General features: G+C 36.8%; 1 protein-coding gene across 1 annotated transcript in view; it reads left to right on the top strand.

The window, feature by feature from the left end:
* Positions 1–19220, top strand: part of LOC123514554 — a 61637-nt gene that overhangs the window by 15183 nt on the left and 27234 nt on the right. Inside the window, exons 2-7 of the mRNA XM_045272494.1 lie at positions 5717–7705; positions 9585–9768; positions 10798–10953; positions 11941–12105; positions 13135–13259; positions 15058–15330. Of these exons, the coding sequence (XP_045128429.1) occupies positions 5724–7705; positions 9585–9768; positions 10798–10953; positions 11941–12105; positions 13135–13259; positions 15058–15330 (2885 nt within the window). The 5' untranslated portion in view covers positions 5717–5723. The remainder of the gene's footprint in view (positions 1–5716; positions 7706–9584; positions 9769–10797; positions 10954–11940; positions 12106–13134; positions 13260–15057; positions 15331–19220) is intronic.

Genomic DNA, 19220 nt, shown 5'->3' with positions numbered 1-19220 from the left:
ACACACAGCTGCTGCCTTCCTTCTCATGTCTTTTAATTATGTCCACTTTTTCTTGTAGCGTAATGGTTTTCCTTTTCTTAGCATCATTGCTATCACACAGGAGTTTTCTTTTTGGTGCCATTGAGCAATATACTAAGATAGTCAGCAAATGCAGATGTAGGAACACTCTTGCCAGGGGCGACGGTGTGGTGGAACTGAGGCAGAGTGTTATTGTATTCAAGCATGAGGTGGGCAGTGTGGTGGATAACCACTAGTGACGCCTGGCGCCAACAATAACAATAAACCCCGCTTACGATTTATAAATTTTCAATTTTTAAATCTTAAATTGCCTTATAGTGGACTGACGTAAGTGCGAGTTTGACGTAACTCGAGACCGACGTAACCGGGACCTTACTGTATATATATATATATATATATATATATATATATATATATATATATATATATATATATATATACAGGCAACCCCGTTTAACGAAGGTTCACACAACGAAATTTCGCTATAATGAAGGTTTCATTTAATACCATCTGCTCGTTTAACGAACACCAAACTCGCTTTAACGAAGTTTTATCCAGGTAATTTTTTCAAAATTTGAAAGCCCCACTGTATCATGCAAGCTGACAGGCTTTTGAATACATCAGGAGCTGCTGGTACTAAGGTCTGCCTCAGGAGAAATCTTGAGACACCTTTAGAATAAAGATCAAGATCAAGCCTTGTGGACAACACAGGCTCTGCCGATACAAAGGCCTGATTCAGAAGAAATTCTGTGTCACCTGTAGCATCAAGATCAAGATCAAGATCACACGCACCACTCATTGCCCAGTCAAAACATAACAGCGTCACCAGCAGCTCATCTTCCTTAGTTCAACTTACCACCAAAACACCCTGCAATGTGGCCTAACGTTCCTAAGAAGACCAGGAAGTGTCTTACTCTCGAAGTGAAGCTGGGTATTATTCACAGACAAGAGAGGCCAGAAAACTAATAACATTGCTTCCCACCATGGCTTGACTCCATCTACTGTCTACTATTTTCAAGTCAAGATACTCTATTAAGAAGGCTAGTGAGACCTCATCTTCCTTGCAAGCTAAAAGAACCACCAGAACTTGTGACTCTACAATGGATAAAATGGAAAGCCTTGTGGAAATGTGGTACATAAGTTTTGTATGCAGTACCATGATGCGCACTTTGTTTACATTCCACAGGTTGCCGGTTAGTGTATTTCCGTTTCACTCTCCCTCCTTCATAAAGTTAAGATCATCAACATTATAAAGTTACGTACATACATACATTAGTGTACATTATAATGACTTAAATTAAACTACCTAAATGTTTAACTTCATAATTTTTACTTTCATTAAACCTTTTACTGTACTATGATGCACTCTCACTTTGCTTACTCTCAATGGAAGTTCAAATCAGGGGTTAAACTTGTTATAATCGGTTCGCTTAACGAAGTTTCGCTTAACGAAGTGTTTTTTAGGAACGTAACCCTTCGTTAAACGGGGTTGCCTGTATATATATATATATATATATATATATATATATATATATATATATATATATATATATATATATATATATACAGGCAACCCTCCCTTAACGAAGGGGTTGCTTCTAAGAAACACGTTAAGCGAAACATTAGCAAACCGATTATAACAAGTTTAACCCCTGATTTGAAGTTCCATTGAGAGTAAACAAAGCGAGAGTGCATCATAGTACAGTGAAAGGTTTAATGAAAGTAAAAATTATGAAGTTAAACATTTAGGTAGTTTAATTTAAGTCATTATAATGTACACTAATGTATGTATGTATGTAACTTTATAATGATGATGATCTTAACTTTATACTAATGAAATACCGCAGTATTTAATTAATAATTCACTATCACTCACTGCCACGGAGTTGAGGTTATCCTTAAGGCCTGAGCGTATATGAATACTAAGATATGATATCCATTATAGCAGGCAATAGAGGAGTGAAAACATAAACATCATGATGAAAGTAACACGCAAGCAAAAGGGTCACGAGAAGAAGAAGTGGCCGAGTGGCCGCGAGTTTCCCACTTCGTCTGTGGCTCATCTCATCTCTGCTTTATTTTTTGGTATTCCATGTAAGATTTCACTTTATGCATTACAAAACAATCATTTCTTGGGGGCAAGGTTTGTAAAAAGCTAATAGAAATGTTGTTTTGTGAACATAAATGCGAGAATGTGAGAGAATTTGTACTACGCTCCTCTAACTTCCAGTGACTCATATGACATCATAAAAGTAGTGGTACACCAGTGGCCCAATATGCTGTCAAACGTACGTATAATTTTTTTTTTAATCCATGTGGTATGTTGGGGACCAGCCCAGAATACATCCCCCCCTATTTCCATTATTTCCTATGGGAAAATTAGGTCTGCTTAACGAATTTTTTCTCTACAAACGGCTTTGACACCCCCTATCCTGTTCGTTAAGTGGAGTATTACTATATATATATATATATATATATATATATATATATATATATATATATATATATATATATATATACACACACAGGCAACCCCCATTTAATGAAGGTTCACACAATGAAATTTCACTACAATGAAGGTTTCATTTTACTACCATCTGCTCGTTTAATGAACACCAAACTCGCTTTAACGAAGTTTCACCCAGGTAATTTTTACCAAGTTTGAAAGCCCCGCCATATCACGCAAGCCGACAGGCTTTTGAATATACCAGGAACTGCCAATACTAAGGCCTGCCTCAGGAGAAATCCTGGGACACCTGTAGAATCAAGATCAAGATCAAGCCTCTCGTGGACAACATGCGCACCACTCACTCCCCCTGTTCAAAACATAACAGCGTCACCAGCAGCTCGTCTTCTCTCACTCTACATGCCACCAAAACGCCCCGCAATGTGGCCTAGCATTCCTAAGAAGACCAGGAAATCTCTTACTCTCAAAGTGAAGCTGAATATTATTCAGACACAAGAGAGGCGACAAAACTATAGCATTGCTCGCCACCATCTTGACTCCATCTACTGTCTTAAGTATTTTCAAGTCAGCAGACTATTAAGAAGGTTGGTGAGATTGTATCTTCCTTGCAAGCTAAAAGAACCACCTGAACTCGTGACTCTAGAATGGATAAAATGGAAAGCCTTGTGGAAATGTGGTACATAAGTTTTGTATGTAGTACAATGATGCGCCCTTTGTTTACATTCCACAGCTTGCCGATTAGTGTCTTTCCCGTTTCACTCTCCCTCCCTTCGTAAATTTAAGATCAACATTATAAAGTTACGTACATACATATTAGTGTACATTATAATGACTTAGATTAAACTGCCTAAATGTTTAACTTCATAATTTTTACTTTCATTAAACCTTTCACTGTACTATGATGCACTCTCGCTTTGTTTACTCTCAATGGAAGTTCAAGTCGGGTTAAACTTGTTATAATCGGTTCACTTAACGAAGTTTCGTTTAACGAAGTGTTTTCAGGAACGTAACCCCTTCATTAAGCGGGGGTTGCCTGTATATATATATATATATATATATATATATATATATATATATATATATATATATATATATATATATGTATATATATTTACTCGTATATATATACATACATGCATACAATAATACCTCAAGGTACAATCGCCCCAACATACAATTTTTTTATATGCGACGAAAAATTTAATGTAATTTACACCTTGAAGTATGACGATATTTTTAAGATATGAATAGCCATCAGTAGGTGGCGCAGTGATTGCTCGGTTACCCACGTCCACCTGAACATTCAGCCCGTGTTGCGTATCATTGTTCATCCTTTGTGCATGTATGTGTCTGTGCTCCTCGGCAGTGTGTATTTTTTCTAAAGTTTTTTTTTAACTCAAGACCCTGTGGTCATGGGTCCCAAAAGTAAAAGTTTGATGAGAAACACACAAAAATAGCCTGTATTCACATACTGTGAATACAGTACAAATGGTGTTCTGCCCACAAGCAACTTTTCCTCTTTGCAGTGCAAAAAACCAGAAGTCTCTAGATGTCATGGTTACCAAAATATCACAGGTGGGATGAGGTAGTATCATCGATTTACATGGCCTTGCGTCCGATCAGGTTCAGCGGCCTTGGCTAGAGCAAGAGAAAATGGGCCCCTTCTCTCTCTCTCTCTCTCTCTCTCTCTCTCTCTCTCTTTCTCTTTCTCTTTCATTTTCTCCTGTCGCCTGTTCTGATACCACTCTCATTCAAAAGTTGTCTACCCATAAAATGGCGAGAGACCCGAGGTATAGAAGTAAGGCGCGTGGGAGAGGTGGCGGAATCAGACACAGTGAAATCACTGTCACTCCCACCATTCATCATTGGTGACGCAGTGACGTAGAGCATATGTTTACTCCTGATGAGTGTTGCCAGCTCACAAGCAAAGAAAACGGGAAGAAAATAGCCAAAATATAGCCATAAAAACCCTAAATGTCTATCGACATGCCCCGAGTCTTACGTGAGGAACGTCTATCGATGTGTCCCGAGTTTTGCTATTTTGGACAATATAGTTAATTTATCATGCATACAATAAACATTGTATTTATCTTATCTTGAATCTATATTTGGTTGGTATTTAAAGCATGTTAATTATCTTTTTTGGGGGGTGGGTAAATTCATATCACAAGAACGAATTAATTGTATTTCCATTAATTTCCATGGGAAAAATTGATTTGATATACAATTTTTTTTATATACAACAATCATCACGTCACGGAATGAATTAAGATAGTTTGTCGAGGTACCACTGTGTATATATATATATATATATATATATATATATATAGATAGATAGATAGATAGATAGATAGATAGATAGATAGATAGATAGATATATATATATATATATATATATATATATATATATATATATATATATATATATATATATATATTATATGTATATATGTATATATATATATATATATATATATATATATATATATATATATATATATATATATATATATTATATATATATATATATATATATATATATATATATATATATATATATATATATATATATATATATATATATATGTATATATATATATATATATATATATATATATATATATATATATATATATATATATATATATATATATATATATATATATATATATATATATATATATATATATATATATATATATATATATATATATATATATATATATATCTTTATTAATTAATTAATTAAAATTTTATTAATGATATGTTTATCCATTTATTTTGTTTATTTTTATTTTTTTAAACCAGAACTTTTTTTTATCAATAATTTGATATATTCATCCAATAACCTTCATAGAAAAAGAAAGATCTGTAGTGATCATCCCAGTAATTCAGGTATGTATAACTTCTTAGATTCTTACAAACAACGTGTGCAAAATGGGAAAAAACAAGTTGAAATAATGTTAGTACTTACCAGAAGAGCTATGTCTTGCTTCCTGGCTGGCAACTGTGCCCCTTAACACATCAAAAATTATGGACATGACTGTATGATGAATGAGTATCTTGTAGTCAGTGTGCTGTATGTTTATTGCACCAGTCTTTGAATTTTTTAGGAAAATTCACTACAATAAAGATGATAATACTTGGCTTTGCTTTGCAGTAGAATCATAAAAGTTGATGATGATGATGATGATGATGATGATGATGCATAATTATGTCTGCTCTTTGCAGGTGAGAGATGGAATCAGGGCAACAGGCATGTGAGGTTGTTCAAGGAGTTATTGCAAATATCTGTGGAAAGCTTGGTGCTGGTGCCAAGGAACATATTTGTCTTGATAGGCTTCATGAGAGTGCCACATTGTTGATGGAGAACAGTTGCAGTGTCCCAGAAGCCATAGAGGCAATATCTTCACCTATGGAGCAGGATGTACAGGTGAAGTTGAAAGAAAAAGATATTGCCATCAGGAAAATTAGAGAAGACTTGGAGAAGGTCCCTGAACCACAAATTGTGAAACAGAATTGTGACCAGGACCCTGAGCAACTTTGGGGCACAACTTATCCAAGAAAGAGTGATTTCAATACTCCAGAGTCTTATACCAGAACACAAGTAGGGTTTGTAAATATTAAGGGCTCTGACACAGTACCTGACAATACAAGTGCCTCAGATTGTGTTGTCGGAGATGTGCCACAAGACAGTAGAAACAAAGGTGACAGTGATGATGATGATGATGATGTAGTTATTATTAGCACAGTCCCTCGAAAATCTGCTCCTCTCATTGTGTTGAGTGATGACAGCTTTGAGGAAGCATTTCCTTCCACCAGTAATGAAAGTGCATCTATCATGAAGGAAATGGAAAGTGAACAGAACCCAAAGCCAAATACAAGTGTAATGGGGCAAGACACAATGGAACTAGACACACTCACAGATATTGTCACTCAACAAAAACTCATGGGGGAACAAAAAGCTGACATAAAGGATGCTGAAAACAGTGGCTTTATTAAGGAGAGTCTTGCTAATCTACACAAGGATGAAATGACCCTGAATGAAAGAATTATTGAGATAAGAAATGAAGAAAAAAGGAACATAGATAATATTGATGGTGAAGTGAAAGACAGTCAAGCTGAGCCTCATACAAGTAATAGGTCAGACTTTGATGCATTGAAGCGAATATCTGCAGGTGCTGTGGATGATATGGGCAGCCATAATACTGATCAAGCAAACCACTCCCTATCACCTGTGAGTCTTCAGCCTCACTCACCAAATCCTCCAGCAGACTCCAAGTTGTGTCTTAGTAATGAAGACAACAGCAGTGACAGTGATGCAGATTTAATGAGTGTTTCAATGAATAACCATCTTGAGAGAAATCAGTCCAGTGAACTAAGGGAGGATGCACGTTTTATATGTTCCTTGCTCCCGTACTTCACTTTTAATGATGTGCATCAGACTTTGGTTGAGAACATTTACCATCCAGACCGTCGGGCCTTCGTACTCGAGGCATACATAAACCTTGCAGTGGACCGCCAAGAGTCAGTGCAAGATGATGTTTTTCAGGGTCTCTGGGCTGCTAGAAAGCGATCCCATGGAGAGGTGTCTGATTCTCATACTCTCCTTCCAAAGAAAAGGAAGACTGAGTCAATATCTGAAGCACAGAGTGTATTGAAAGAACAGCCGGTGAATGTTCCTCATGAAGCCCTCCCATCTACCAGTACTGCTGGTTTTGTCCCTGTGGTGCCAAAAGAACCAGATGTGACCAGAGGCACCGATCCTGTAACATTTGAACCCAGAGTTGTTGATCCAGTTTGGGAGAAATGGTACAAAGAGAAGATGAATTTTTTGTGTGCAGTGGTGCAAGCAGACAAAGAAGTGCTCTGGGCTCAGGTTCTTACATGCCAAACTGATGCTGATGTTGAGGCACTAATGGAACGTTTGATGGAGGAGCAGGACCAGCTAGGCAAGACAGTTCCTGTAATACCACAGTATGTAGAAAACCAGCCAAGCACCAGTACTGCTCAACATGCAATTGTTACTGGGTCCAGTAATGATCCTGGAACCAGTGACAACAGTGATGACAGTGCAAGGGAAGAAGCAGTGGCTGGCCCGTCCAATGAAGAAGGTATTGATGGAGGAATGGCAGTAGATCTTGAGGAGAAGATCTTAAATCAAGTCAAGATGCTTTCTGAGATGTTTGAAAATGCTGATCCAGACTATCTTCAGGAGAGGTACGTGCCAGCTTTACTCTGTATTGCCTGATTAATGGGAGACAGACAGAATTTAAGTTCAGTTTCATCAGTTGCAGAATTAGATTAATCTAAAAAGCAGTGAATAGTTATTACAATGTCATTTTACTTGTTCAAGAAGAAAGACTGATTTGTTGCACAATTTTTATTTATTTATTTATTTATTTATTTTATTTTATTTTATTTTTTCACATTGTTTTATATGGAGAACTTCAGCCTTTCTCACAATAGTGATGATTCTTGAAGATTCACCAATGAAAGAATAAATTTCTTAGTTGTGTGGTGTTTTATCAAATGTGATGATTCAATACATTAGATCCACAATATCTAAAGATGTATTTTTTTTCTACTAGGATACAAATATGTATTAATAGTTTGACGTGTGCATTAGTGAAAATTTTCATTGTTTTCAGTGATTTCTGACTTTTTCTTTGATTTACATTCTTCAGAAGTTTCAAAAGGGGATGACTATGATAGGTTTTCACTGGTCAAAAGCTGACTTCCTCATAGGATGGCTGGGAAATGTACTGTTAGTTATGACCATAGCAAGCCTTGATATCAAAACAAGGATTTATTCCCTAGTAACTGTAATAGCATTTTAGCAACAACTGATACTCTGTGGCTAATTGGCCTGATACACTTCAATGCCTCTGCCTGTAACTTCTTGCAAATGACCTCATCCTATGTTGATGTCTTGAGCTTCTATGTCACCTGTGCAAACATCAGAGGTCCCTAGACAAATTATGTAATTTTATGTCAAGCAGGAACATTATGAGAACATACACATCCCCAAGTGCCAGGAAGATCTGGGTGTTTTTTCACAAGTTCATTTAGCATTGCCAATTGTCATTCATCCAGTGAAACCCAATCATGAAAAAAGTGACTGCTCCTGTGATTCTCAGTCACCACCTAGAAGACAGGAAAAATTGACAAGGCTGAACAGATCTTTAGTCAACCACCACTTGAATAGGATATGGAAAAAATGCAGAAAGTTATATGGTGTGGTAGATAAGACAACCCTTACTTCTGGAAGAAATAAGCAATCTTTAAAAAATTGATAGCTAGTAATGAAAAAATGCATTGCTTATATGATTGGATGTGATCAGTAAGTGAATTCTATGAATGGTATTTTGTCAGGTTAACAGATTTAAAGGCGGGTTCACATGTGTCAGTATGCGACTGAGTTTGCAGGTCAGTAGAGTTTCCGACCGAATATTGATGCCTAGCGACTGGAGAAACCAGTCTTAGAACAAGACCGACCTGTTGATCTTGTTCAGTCTCTTTGCGACTTTGTTTACATTGTGATATCACGGAGAAAGGTTTGAAAATGTGGTGTCCAGATGTAAAGAAGATGTTGGAGTTGGTGTAGAAAAAAAGAGCACGTCAGGGAGCCTGATAATGAATTATACAGCAAAAAGATCTTATGCAAATTGACATTCAATGAGATCACTGCCACTCTTTAAGAACTGTTTCCCTCTATGCAGGGTGTTGTTGGAGGTGAGCATTGAATATTTGTGATGATTTAATTTGATTGCAATCATTATTGTTACCAGAGGAAGATATCTTGTTGAGTAGTTGTTTGTTTGCATTCACTTCCCGCCAACCAGCCAATACTTTCCAGTTGCTATGTGTGAACATGTTCCAACTAGATGGGCTCAGTCAATACTTCTAGCAACTTGCAATTTCAGCTGCTTATTGACACGTGTAAACCCACCTTAAAGGTAATACCAAAGATGGAAGAAATTAGAGTTCCTTTGACTGTGACTTGTTTGTCAAACAAGTCAAGTAAGGTGAGCTTTTGAAAAGAATATTTTTGGGGTGTTATATTTGTCTTTATGGCTAAAAGAAAGATTATTTGCAGGTGTGTGGCCATCAGTGGAAATGACACAAAGTTCCAAGAAGTTGTGAATGGACTCCTCCAATCCACAGATTACCCCAAGATTGAAGAATACCACAAAAGGCAAAAGAGATTAGAAATAAAAAAGAAATTCATTGAGGGCATGTCCGTTGAAGAATTTCTAGAATACTTTGAAGATCCAGAGAAGGTAAATTATGTTCCTGCACAATGGGAGTACCATACTGTATTCAAGGAAGCTATTTGTCTGACACCTATGCAGTATCTGTAACAGCTTCCATGATTGGCTGCTCCCTTACCTCACTCATATACTGTATCTCCATCATGCACTTTTCCCTTGGCAGAGTATATTTGTACATTCTTCATTTTAGTTTATCCCTGTTCAAAATATTTATTCTTCTAGTTGATACAGTTGGATTCTGCACTTCTAATTTAAATGGCCTGTTTTCAACAAAAGATAAGTTATAGAGAATATACAAACTCTATCTTGGTAGTTGTGATTTTATCAGTGTAGATCTGTCATTGTAAACCAGTCAACAAGAAGACAGTATAACACTGCTGTTATGACTTCCATTTCTTTTCTTAGTTCTATTAGTCTTGAGGACTTAACTGGGTTAATGATTATGTGAAGTGCTAGAGGACTCTGACTGTGTATCTCTGAGACAAGCTAGCAGGCACTGGGCTGTGAAGGAAAGTGGCAACAGTTAACACTCAAACTCACAATGTTTGAAGTATTTGATAGTTATGTAGCTTTTGTTTAGTAATTGTGATTGATTAACTGCAGAAAGTTTGTTGTTTTATTTTATCTTTTTTAGAAACTACTACTACTACTACTACTAAAAATCCTCAATTCCAAAATCCAAAAAATAGATCCCATATGTGTCTGGTCCCATTGATTTTAGATTCCAGATTAACGACACATTGAAAAGTTTCTGACAGACTTATTAATAAAAATGACCTTGTATATTTTTTATCTTAATTTAGATATTTAATCTGATACATGTAGTTCTTCAGCTTCTAAAAACTAAACAGGATAGTGTTTGTTGGGTTTGATCAGATGTATATTGTCAAACCAAAACATACGTAGTATATTCACAGTCTGCAAAATAAAAAAAAGATAATAAATAAATAGAGGATTTTATGTAAAGGAGTAATTGTAAGTGTGAAGTATAACTACAAAGTTTGTCTAACAAAATATATTTATTCCCTTGTATGGCAGGTGTTCTGTGATACCACCACCAACATGAGTAACACCTACAAGGACAATGCTCGCACTCAACTCCAGAAGGATCTGCCTTTCCATCTCAGTCGGGATATTGAAAGTACACTCAAGAAGCATAACCATCACTATTTGCCTTCCCTGAGGGCACTGCAGGTATAAACTCTCCATTTAGTACTAGCTTGCACGTATATTTTATATTTATGTAACTATTTACTTTACATTTTAACATCTATTTAACCCTTGAACAATGGGTGATGCACTGGTGTGTGGCTCATGGGACTCATGAGTATGTATATTTGCATCAGACAGTTTCCTACCATGCATTAAATAGAAGTGGGTGGGAAATGTGAATATATGACAATTTTTTTTCACTCAGTACTTATATAGAGCATACATAAGATGGATAAAAATTATTCACTATCATGCCAATGCATCGTTAAATGTAAACATAAGCCAGTTTTGGTCAGACCACTCTTATTAAATTGAAATCTTATCTGTAGAATTATTAGGATACAATAAATGCCTATTCCTTTGAGATGTTGGGAGAGCATTGAGGAACAGATGAGGCAAGAGAAGATAGAACTGTTCATGCATGAGCTGCAGCCAGTACTGTATCCAGAGTAAAGAATGCTACCATCCTTGCAGAGCAGTTGATATATTGTTGTTATACCTATGCTCTTGGCTGAACCAAAACACCAAGTCATCCAGTATCACCATTGCAAAGGAGGAGGATAGGTGATTCTTATGGTATTTGTTTCATAATTCTAGATCAAGTGTTTAAAGGAAATATGACCATAAGAATATGAGTAACAATTTCTCAAAACCCCATTCTCAGGTGAAGATCCCACACCACATGCTTATCATTTAAGGTTTAGGGATCATGTGATTTTATACTGTGTATGGCTTAACCAAATCTTACAAATATATAAATTATTTTTTTTAATAATCTCTCTGATTGCGATGGTCCTCTCTTCCCAGTACAATCCTTTATATTGAACATATACTATGTCAGCTCTCACTCTTACACAAAAGAAAAAAAACAGGAATGAGATAAAAGCTAGTGGTAAACTAGATTGAAGCTGAGGTAGTTGAACTTTGGTATCTTGGTTTTCTTATTGCTAACTCTTGTCATTTGCATAGGAGAATGAGAAGTTGGCTCGGCGAAAGACCAAGCGTACTTCCAACTTGAAGGAGAAGGACATGGATGATATCTTCATCAAAGAATTGTGTTATGTGCGCATGCAAGCTGAAATAAAGGAATACCTGTGGAAAAAAGAAGAAAACAAGCGGCGTGCCTTTCTCCTGGTATGTATGAAATGTCTTTGTATTCGTTTTGGCCTTCTTTGGATTTTCTTTAGTTAAATTAATTTACTTTATTACCATTGGATAGACACACAAGAGATAAAGTTTGGTAAGTGGTAGTTTGCAGAATACATATTAGAATATTTTAATAAGAAAATACTTATTTATATATGTAAATGTATATGATATTGTGCTTGGGAGGTGAATGTTGAAAGTGTATTGAAACAGAAATAGGAGGATGATGTTTGAAAGGTGTAATATTGAAGTGACATGTTTTGATAATTCTTATGCATTGAGAGTTTGATGTCCAAATAGATTGCATGGAGAAATATAGAGGAGTATGTGAATTTTAATATCTTGCCACTTAATTTTTTTACCAGTATAAAAAGTGAGAGATGAGAAAGAGTCACATAAGGTTGGAAAGTGACTAGATCTCCGGTATGTATGGTGAAAGGAAGAACTGGAAGCAGGAATACCTAATGCCTGCTAGGAGACTTAAGTGTGGAATGAAATACAAAGCTCAGGTATCTGAGTGTTGATGAGCTACATGATAAATGTCTATGGTATGAGAAGAAGAATGGTTGGTGAAAGCAATGAAAGTGTGTATAGCACATGAAGTACAGAATAACTGAGATGGTCAAATGCAGTAATATGAGGTAGTTTGATCTCTTAGAAACACAAATGAAAAGTTAGATGAACAGGAAAAATATGGTGATGCACTGAATGCAAGAGGAATCACATATATTCTATGGGGACTGTCAAGGTTTTATTATTCCTAGCTTAAGACCTCTTTCTTCAATGAAAAGCTATTAACTGCAAATTCTGTTCTGCAAATTAACCTGTGTCGCAGATTGTCAACTATAGAGTAAAGCTTTAGATCTTAAGGTATTACATCTATACATATTCAACATTTCTAGTATGTTTATAATGAAATATGTTAAGACTTCTGGAAAAAAAAAAAATTATACTTCTGGGTCTTAGTACTTACAGTGTCTTGTGAAGGTGAATGAAAACATGCATTTGATTTTGCAGGCAAAGGCAGCAAATGAACTGCAAGAGTGTCGGTGTTGCTATGATGATGAGGTGCTGGAAGCGGATATGGAACCATGCACTGCTCAGAATGATCATCATAAATTTTGTGTCAACTGTATAAGAAGGTATGTTGTCATTATGTATAATGTTTTACCATTGTGTAAATTGTGAAAGTGGTGTTCCAGAGTAAATGTGTCATGTAGTAATTATTTTCATCTTTGACCCTGAAATGATAAAGATGTTTTCTTTCTTTTGGTCTATCTATATACTTATAATCACCAACCAATATCTGTCTTTCTCTGCTAATCAATCTATTCACAATGCTCAGTTCTTATAGTTGTATTTTTCTTATGACTGGATTTTTGTCTAATGTTACAAGCCAGTCTCTAACCACATAAACTTTTTTCTGGCTTCATTGGGGCTTGCAACACTGCGCTCTCTCTCTCTCTCTCTCTCTCTCTCTCTCTCTCTCTCTCTCTCTCTCTCTCTCTCTCTCTCCTCTCTCTCCTCTCTCTCCTCCTCTCTCCTCTCCTCTCCTCTCCTCTCCTCTCCTCTCTCTCTCTCTCTCTCTCTCTCTCTCTCTGTTCACCTTAGTGAGTCTCTGGTAAAGAAAATCATTGAAGCGATTCTGAGGCCAAAACTATAGTATGCCCAGGTAGTGTTTTATTATTTTTTTTTTTTATGGTAAGGCCTATAGCGCCTGTAGGCACACATGAAGAGTGTATGGGAAGTGCTGTTCAGCGCAGGCAATTTTATTTATAGTGGTACCCATATTAGGGCCCATATCACCACCCAAGCTCATCTTGAGTGTAACCACCTAGAACCTGGGTATCATGGTGATATGTAGGTAACTTTAAACCACTCAACAAATGGCAAAGTGTTTTAAGGCTGTATGTGGTGGGATTCGAACCTACACGTGGACGTCTGCCCGATCCCACGCTCACCACCTTATCCACTACACCACCGCACCTAAAGAAGCACACAAGGAAGCTAGAAAGGGTGCAAAGAGCTGCAACGAAGTTAGTACCGACCCTGCAAGATATGGATTACCAAGAAAGATTGCATACCCTGCAGCTGCCAACTTTGGAAGAAAGAAGGAAGCGAGGAGATATGATTCAGATGTTCAAATGCGTGAAGGGGGTGGACAAGATTGACCGAGAGGACTTCCTCGAGCTAGACACTGAGAGGAGAACAAGAGGTGGTCATGAGTTCAAGCTGAGATTGCCGGGATACACGACTGATATCGGGAAGTATAGCTTCCCAGCGAGAGCTGTTCGCACTTGGAATGAACTACCTAGAGAGATAGTGAGAGCAAGTAATATTCATAGTTTCGAGGAAAAGTGTGATGAGTGGATGAAAGTGAGCAGGACACCACAAGTTTAACTCATCTCCCGCAGAAAATTTATAGGTAAACTCTCTCTCTCTCTCTCTCTCTCTCTCTCTCTCTCTCTCTCTCTCTCTCTCTCTCTCTCTCTCTCTCTCTCTCTCTCTCTCTCTCTCTCTCTCTCTCTCTCTCTCTCTCTCTCTCTCTCAGGTTCAGATGGGGTCCCAATCAGCTCAGCCTCACATCCTTTTCACTCTTCTACAACCTATTGGAAATAAGGAAGTGTGCTTTGCTATGTTCTGTGCTTCAGTGGTTAACATACATTTAACTATTAACACTAGTGGCATTACACCAAAAGTCTGGAGAAGTGTCATTATCAGATCTATGCACAACAATGAAATGCTGTTATACTTGTACATACACTTTCATTTCACTTATATGCATCTATGTGTCTTAAGTATATTCTGTTTTCCCATATCCTAAGGCTTTAAACTTTTCTTCTGTAGAATTTTTCTTTTATTGAAATATTTATATATGCAAGCCTTTATGTTTACAAATACATCCATATAATTTGTGCACATTTCTTTACATCTATACAGGTTTGTGGAAGAAGAGATTGGACAAGGAAGGACACGTTTCCGATGTCTTGAGGGTGAGTGCAAGGATGAGTTTTCCTTGACAACCCTCCAGAAAGTGATGAAGCCTTCTGTCTTCTCAAAAATTTTGGAACGAAAGCAACTGGAAGAAATTGCAGCTGCTGACATTGAGGACTTGGTGGCATGTCCCTTCTGTAACTTTCAGACCATCATGCCAAATCCAGAAGATAAAGTTTTCAAGTGTCTCAATCCGGAGTGTATGAAGGATTCTTGCAGGTTTGTTTGCATGTATTATAACTATTATGTTGTTTGAATTATTGCCCTTTAAGGCTGTTTTCTGAGTACCAACAAAGTACTTTGCTTATAAATGGAGCATACATTTATTCAACATCAGTTCAGCATTATGTTCATATCTCCTAAAGGGCCAGTACATCCTTTCTTGGGATTTCCATGCTAAACAAATTTGTGTAACTACTAATTAGGGTATATTTGCACATTCTTCTCTCAAATATTAACATTCTCTCTCTCTCTCTCTCTCTCTCTCTCTCTCTCTCTCTCTCTCTCTCTCTCTCTCTCTCTCTCTCTCTCTCTCTCTCTCTCTCTCTCTCTCTCTCTCTCTCTCTCTCTCTCTCTCTCTCTCTCTCTCTCTCTCTCTCTCTCTCTCACACACTCTCTCTCACACACACACACACACACACACACACACACACACACACACACACACACACACACACACACACACACACACACACACACACACACACACAAACTGGATATAGTTCTAGCCGAGAATGATTCCTTCAAAAAAGAGATCTATTTGTTAACGATAGAGAACAAAGAGCTATTGAGGGAAAAAGTAGAAATGGAGAAAGAAAACCAACAACTAAGGAAACAATGTAAAGAGATGAAGGCTAAACTCCTAGAAATGGAGAAGAAAATATCAGAAGGGGACTTGAAGAAGGAGGAATGCCTTAACCTAATTGATGCCAGGATGAAAGAAGTAAACCATGAACATCAGGAGGTACAAAGGTCCTTTAGGGAGATAGTGAAAAAGCAGGAAGAGGAAAATAAAGTGATTACGCAAAGTGAAATGGTATAGCACTTAAGGAAAATGAGTATGTGGTGAGAGATATTGCTGAAAAGAAGAAAAAATGCGTGATCATAACAGGATTGAGGGAGGAAACTAACAGGAACTGGCAGGATAGGAGGGATAAGGAAAATGACAGGATTAAGTCTTTACTGAATAAGATCTCAGTAGAGGAAAAGGACCTATATGCTGAGGTAGAAGAAAGTGTGAGATTAGGAGCTTTTGAGGAAGGCAAGAATAGACCATTAAAATTGAAATTAAAGTCTCAGGTGGCAGCTGAGGGCTTGGAAACTTAAGGACTCTGAGGAAACCAAAACAATTTACATAAGAAGAAATATGTCACAGGATGAACGAATGAAAATGAAAGAGCTTGTAACTGAAGTGAGAGAGAGGAATGATGAAAGAACAGAGAAGGAAGAGACCAAGTTTTTTTGGAGGATGAGAAATGGGAGGCTAAAGAAGTGGTGGATAAAACAGACGGAATAGACATTACATGGAAGAAAGAGACTAGGAATGGAATACAAGTGACTTACATGAATATAGATGGATTTCTGTCTAAGAGGCTAGAATGTATGGATTACCTAAGAAATAATGAACCGGACATAATGTGTGTGGTGGAAACAAAGTTAAGGCCCGAAATAAAGCTAGACTGGTTTGTTGTAAAACACTACAAAGTATGGAGAAATGATAGAAAAATAAAGGAGGTGGTGGTATAATGGTTCTTACTAAGGAAGATCTGATAGTGAAGGAGGTGAACTATAGTAAGAGAAATGAGGAAGTGATAAGTATGCTTATAACAGATGGCAAGAGGGACATTAATATTATAACAGTATACATACCACCCAGAACCAGTGCTTGGGAATATGAACAATATCAAATGGTGATGATAAATACTCTAGACAGAATGAAGCAAGAACTCATCAGAAAGGATAGAGTGATGATAGTTGGAGACTTTAATTGCAAAGAAATAGTGTGGGAGGACTTTACGAAGTGGTGAACGGTGGTGAGTTGGCAGAGGAATTGTTAAATGTAGCAACAAATAATTTGATGACAGTGGGTGAGATCACCAACAAGGTGCAGGGGACAAGATGTTGCAGCAAGGTTGGATTTGGTATTTACCAGGAGCATCTCTCTAAAAGAGGAAATTGAACATGAATGTCCCTTAGGGAAAAGTGATCATGATGTCCTAAGCTTTGAGCTGGATACGGAATTAAACCTAATAAGATTATGGAACGCAGTGAGGAAAAATTAAATTATATTAGGGCAAATTATAACCATATAAGGGAGTTCTTTAATGAAATTGACTGGTCCGTGGTATACCAGGAAAGGGATATGCAATTGAAATACGATAAATTTATGGATTTATATAACTCTGCTGTGAAAAAGTTTGTGCCATATCATAGAAAGAGGACTTTAAATAATAAACAGTGGTTTAATAGAAATTGTGAAGAAGCAAAAAAGAACAAAGAAAAGGCATGGAAGAAACTTAAGAAAAACAGTGATGTATTATCAAGAGAAGTTTACAAAACAGCAAGGAATAGATATGTTGAAGTAAGGAGAACAGCACAGAAGGAATATGAACAGAGGGTGGTGGAAAACTGTGATAGTGACCCAAAATGTTTTACAAATTCATAAATGGAAAACTAAATATAAGGGAGGCAATAGAAAAGGTAAAAATGGGAAGAAGTATATGAGGATGCTAGAGATATAGCTGAAATTTTGAACGACAACTTTTGCAAAGTGTTTACAAAGGAGGAGCATTTTATGGGAGGAAGGCCTATGGAAATAAAGCAAATGCAGGACATCATGGTTACTAAGGAAGATGTAAGGAAAATTATAAGCAATCTGGATATTAATAAATCAATGGGGCCTGATGGCATATCTGGGAGGTTGCTAAAAGAATGTAAGGATCAATTGTTGAACCCCGTATTTGATATTGTGGAAACCTCCATACGAACAGGATTAGTCCCGAAAGAGTGGAAAAGAGCTGACATTGTGCCTATATATAAGAATGGTAGTAGAATGGAACCGCTAAATTATAGACCAGTATCGTTGACTAGTATATTGTGCAAGGTATGTGAAGAAGTAATTAAAGCTAAGTGGAGTGAGTATCTAGAAAGTGAAAACATTCTGAGTGAAAGACAGTTTGGTTTCAGAAAAGGAAGATCGTGCGTATCCAATTTATTATGTTTTTATTCAAGAGTGACTGACATACTACAACATAGAGAGGATGGGTGGATGCTATCTACCTGGACTTGAGAAAGGCCTTTGATAAAGTACCACACAATAGACTGATGTGGAAACTAAAGAAGATTGGAGGAGTAAATGATAAACTAGCAAAATGGATGGAAAATTACTTAGTGGGAAGAGAAATGAGAACAGTGGTGAGAGGAAGGAAGTCCGAGTGGAAGAAGGTAACCAGTGGAGTTCCACAAGGGTCAGTGCTTGGTCCCATCATGTTTTTGATTTATGTTAATGATATGCCAGTAGGAATTGACAGTTACATGAACATGTTTGCAGACGATACTAAAATTATGAGGAGAGTAAAGAATGTAGAAGATTGTAACAAGTTACAGGAAGATCTTGATAAAATATATGAGTGGAGTAAAGAGTGGCAGATGGAATTTAATATAAACAAGAGCCATGTTATGAAAATGGGAAGAAGTAGATACAGACCAAACAGGGATTACAGGCTGGGTGATGAGAAAATTAAAGAGACCAATGAGGAGAAAGACTTAGGAGTAACCGTGCAAAACATTTTGTCACCGGAGAAACACATTAACAAGATATTTGGAAAAACATATAACATGCTTCAAAATATTGGCCTTGCATTCCACTACCTAGATGAAAGAATGATGAAGAAGATATTATGTACCTTAATAAGACCCCAGTTAGAAAAATGTGAAGAAGGTGGAAAGGGTACAGAGGCTGGCAACAAGGATGGTACCAGGACTCAGGGAGTTAGACTGAGGAAACTGGGGCTGACCACATTAGAAGAGAGAAGAACAAGAGGAGACATGATAACTATGTATAAATTGGTAAACAAGATTGACATATTGGACAGAGAGTTGATAAACGT

The sequence above is a fragment of the Portunus trituberculatus genome, chromosome 38 (assembly GCF_017591435.1).
Source record: "Portunus trituberculatus isolate SZX2019 chromosome 38, ASM1759143v1, whole genome shotgun sequence".
In the NCBI taxonomy this organism is placed as follows: domain Eukaryota; kingdom Metazoa; phylum Arthropoda; class Malacostraca; order Decapoda; family Portunidae; genus Portunus; species Portunus trituberculatus.
Note: the sequence above shows the minus strand (reverse complement) of the source record. Positions and strands in the feature narration are given on the sequence as shown.